We start from the raw sequence: 3,751 nt of genomic DNA, 5'->3' as shown, positions 1-3,751 counted from the left end.
TCTTTCTTTCTTTCTTTCTTTCTTTCTTTCTTTCTTCCTCCTCTTCCTCCTCCTCCTCTTCTTTGAATAGCCTGGCTGTCCTAGATTTACCTTTGTTGAACAGGCTGGCCTTGAACTCACAGAGATCTTGAGATGACAGAGTGTTGAGATTAAAGACATGAGCCACCACTGCAGGGCTCCAGTGATTTGATTTCAAGATTGGTAGCTTAATTTTTGCCACGGACCACCCCAGCCAGGTATGGGGTTCCCCGGGATGTCGGTTCTCGAGGTCAGGTGGGTAAGGATTCGGCGGTGACAAATAGAAACAAACACAGACGCAGTTTGAATCTAAGTGTATTTTGCAGCTCTTGAGCAGGGGTTTTTATACATAGAGAAACAGGTGTGACAGCTCTGAAAAGCTATGTTCAGTGAAGCAGTGAAATAGAGCAGACATAGTAATAATCATTTGGTACATCAAAATACAAAAGCATCTAAGGCTAGTGGCAAATTGGGAAGAACAAGCTAATGGATTTTTTTTTTTTTTTTTGATCAGTTACTATTTAACCTCTAGTTCCTCTTCTTCTGTAACTCTTCAAAGCATAAATTTAAACTGTTTTAATTCTTCCTATTTAAGGCTTTCTTTAACAAGATACCAAAACCTACTTCCGATGACACAGGTGCAGCCATATAAAATATTATTGTTGGGAAAGTTTATATTTATCAATACTATCTTATACATGATTTATAAAGTGAAGCGCTTGTTTTCCTGGAGATGAGGTCATGTTTAGTGACTCCATTTCAAGGGATGGTTTTGTAGCCATAATACTCGCTTAAGATCTTGGCCTAGGCTATCAGGAACATCTCGTATATAGGAAATGGAATAGAAAACATAAAACAGATAAGTAGCCAAGAGAACTACAGATCAATAGCTTTTCTCCGGCGAAGAGTTCCACACTGGTTCCAGGAGGCCTCCCCTTTTTGAGGTCAAATGCCTCAGCATTTGTTGTGGAACTTGTCACACAGAACCTTACTGGAGGTGGTGTGGCAAATTTTCTCTGTAAAAGATCCTCTCTTTAAATCAGGTCACATTCTTTGCTTTGTTTTGTTTTTAGACAGGGTCTCTCTCGTGTAGCCTAAAACTGCTTATGTAGTCAAGCAAGGATGACCTGGGCTTCTGATCTTCCTGCTTCCCCCTCAAAAACTGCGGTTATAGGCATGTGACTCTATAAAGGTATAAATAAAGTTACATTTATGACTGGCAATGATTTGTGTGTGGGAGGTACGATTTAACCCAGTATATTTAGTTTTCTCCTATATTAAAAAAAAAAAAAAGGCAGTCTACAGCACTGAGCGGTGTAAGGCTTGGATGGACAGGTGGCAGCTGCTTTCAGGGTGTCTTTACCCGGGCACTGTGGCGGTGGGTTGACATTTTCCATCTCCTACTGTCTGTCCTTGCTAGGGTGAGCCCTGGATATGAAGAGAGGCTAGGTCTTTAAGGTGTACCTTATGTTTACGTACACCTGGCACTGCTGGGTGTCTCTGCTGGATCTGCAGCCCACTGCTCATAGGGACTGTGATTCCCAGGTCCCAGTTAATGGGGAACACTGTGGAGACATGCTCTCTGGACAGGAGGAGACAGTGCCCTCTCAGGAGTCAACACATGTCAAGACAGAGCCAGAAGAGCCACACAGTGAGGGGGCATCACAGGAGGACAGGACTCCAGGAACACAGCGCTGGATGTCCCCTCATCCTGGCCCTAAGGACAAAGGTCCGTTCCTGCCTGGTGGAGGTAGGAAAAGTGCTTTCTTGGAGAGGCATTCTGGGGAGGGTTGAGGGTTTTACCAAGGGATGCTGGGGCCCCAGATTTCCAGCTGCCTCCTGGTAGCTTTAGAGTGACCTTCTTCTTGGGTTAAGTCTGGGGTGAGGTTTGAGGTAGCTGGGGAACACAGTGGCCCAGCGGGATGCTGGCTGCTCTGAGGACCCTGTCTTCCTACAGTTGTTCCTTCTCTCTGGACTCCTGTACTGTCCCGAGGGGGACGGACCAGAGATCGACAGATGGCTGCCGCACTCCTCACTGCCTGGTCGCAGGTGAGTGACTCCTGAGGGTCTCCAGCCGCCCTAGGATAGAGTCAGGGCTCTTCCTGCTCATCATATGCTGCTCTTCCCTGTAGTTGGCTCAGCTTGTGACTCCAGAAGGCTGCTTCCCTTCTGATGTGGAGTCAGAACCTACTGCCTATGACTTGCTAAAGTGCTGCTGGGACCTCCTGAGAGCCCTTGCCCGGGCATGGGGCTCATAACAGCCCTGGCGCAGCTGGTGGAGAAACAGAGGCAGCAGACAGGCTGTTCTGCCATTGTGGACGCTCCTCTGAGAGATGAGCATAGGATAGAAGCTCTGTGAGGCTCTGACCTTTGGCCACGTACCCTAAAATGCTGCCTTGCTCCTGTCCGTCATCTTCCACAGAAGGCCATCCTGGGTGGCGCTTCTGACCAGCCGTCAAATTCAAGGGATGGGGTCCCTGGTCCTGGTGGTGGCTTGAAGGCCTGATCTTGTCACACATCTTAGGGTTGTCATTTTTTCTTACCATGTCTGCAGCAAACCCTGAATAGTCTTGTTTTCATGTTGTCTCAGATGCCAGTGACCTTTGAGGATGTGGCCCTGTATCTCTCCCAGGAGGAGTGGGGAAGGCTGGACCACACACAGCAAAATTTCTACAGAGATGTACTACAGGGGGAAAATGGGCTGGCTTTGGGTAAGGCTCATCTGCAGTGGCTTCCTGTGCCCCACCCGGAGTGTTGAAGGCTGCCCTGTCACTGCCTCCCTGCCTACACTTTACCTGTCATTTCCTCTCTTCTTTATCTAGACAGCACTGCCCTGCAGAGCCTTCCACACAGATGGACATGTGTGCTTCTGTTCTAGGACAGTGACCACAAGCCAAGCGCCTGTTGAGTTCTAGGAAGAAGAGAAGAGGGGTTAACTTTAAATTTTGTTTGATCAACTTAGATTGGAATTTGAACATCCAGTGTCAGGTGCTGTGGTCACATCTGTAAGCCCAGCAGTGGGGGGCGGAGGCAAAGGCTGGAGGACTGATGTTTACACAGGAGTTCCAGGTCTGCCAGAGCAGTAGTGAGACCTTGTCTCAGGATAGTTAGGAGAAGAGGCAGCTGTGCAGGTTAGTGGCCGCAGCACCGCCCAGTGTTGTCTTGGAATTTTGTTTCTTCTTTTCCTACATTCATATCACCAGCTGTTCTCCTCAGCCTCCCAGCTCTAGATGTGTCTGCTTCATCTGCTCCCTGGTCAGATGTGCTCCAGCCACCCTCCCAGATCCTTGAGCCAGAGGCATTGCAGCGGCTTCAAAGAACCCACAGGACAAGCTTGCTCCCCTAGTGTGGGAAGGGCTGTGTCTAAGTCTAGGCTTTTGACTCCCCAGTTTCAAATTGATTCTGACAGAATTTGATGATGCCTTCAGCTCTTCATTGTCATCCATCCATCCATTATGTAGCTATAGCTATTTCAAATTTGCTAGTTAGGGTGGAATCCCTGGCCAGGTAGTGGTGATGCACACCTTTAATCCCAGCACTCAGGAGGCAGAGGCAGGGGCAGGGGGATTTCTAAGTTCGAGGCCAGCCTGGTCTACAAAGTGAGTTCTAGGACAGCCAGGGCTACACAGAGAAACCCTGTCTCAGAAAAAACAAAAAACAAAACAAAAAAAGGTGGAATCCCTGAACCTAGGCAGTGTGTGTGTGTGTGTGTGCGTGTGTGTGTGTGTGTGTG

The 3,751-nt window shown here is 48.2% G+C and overlaps 1 protein-coding gene across 3 annotated transcripts in view; it reads left to right on the top strand.

Annotated features, from left to right (window-relative positions):
* The window catches only part of Znf205 (zinc finger protein 205), a 10,427-nt gene that overhangs the window by 3,052 nt on the left and 3,624 nt on the right, over positions 1-3,751 (top strand). For 2 of the 3 annotated variants that reach the window (XM_029533088.1, XM_021221876.2), the window contains exons 3-5: positions 1,564-1,768; positions 1,976-2,067; positions 2,609-2,729. In XM_029533088.1, coding sequence (XP_029388948.1) covers positions 1,564-1,768; positions 1,976-2,067; positions 2,609-2,729 — 418 coding nt within the window. The remainder of the gene's footprint in view (positions 1-1,563; positions 1,769-1,975; positions 2,068-2,608; positions 2,730-3,751) is intronic. The other variant, XM_029533089.1, reaches the window with a different exon arrangement.

This window comes from Mus pahari, chromosome 21 (genome assembly GCF_900095145.1).
Source record: "Mus pahari chromosome 21, PAHARI_EIJ_v1.1, whole genome shotgun sequence".
Classification (NCBI taxonomy): domain Eukaryota; kingdom Metazoa; phylum Chordata; class Mammalia; order Rodentia; family Muridae; genus Mus; species Mus pahari.
This window is presented reverse-complemented; position numbering and strand designations above follow the sequence as displayed.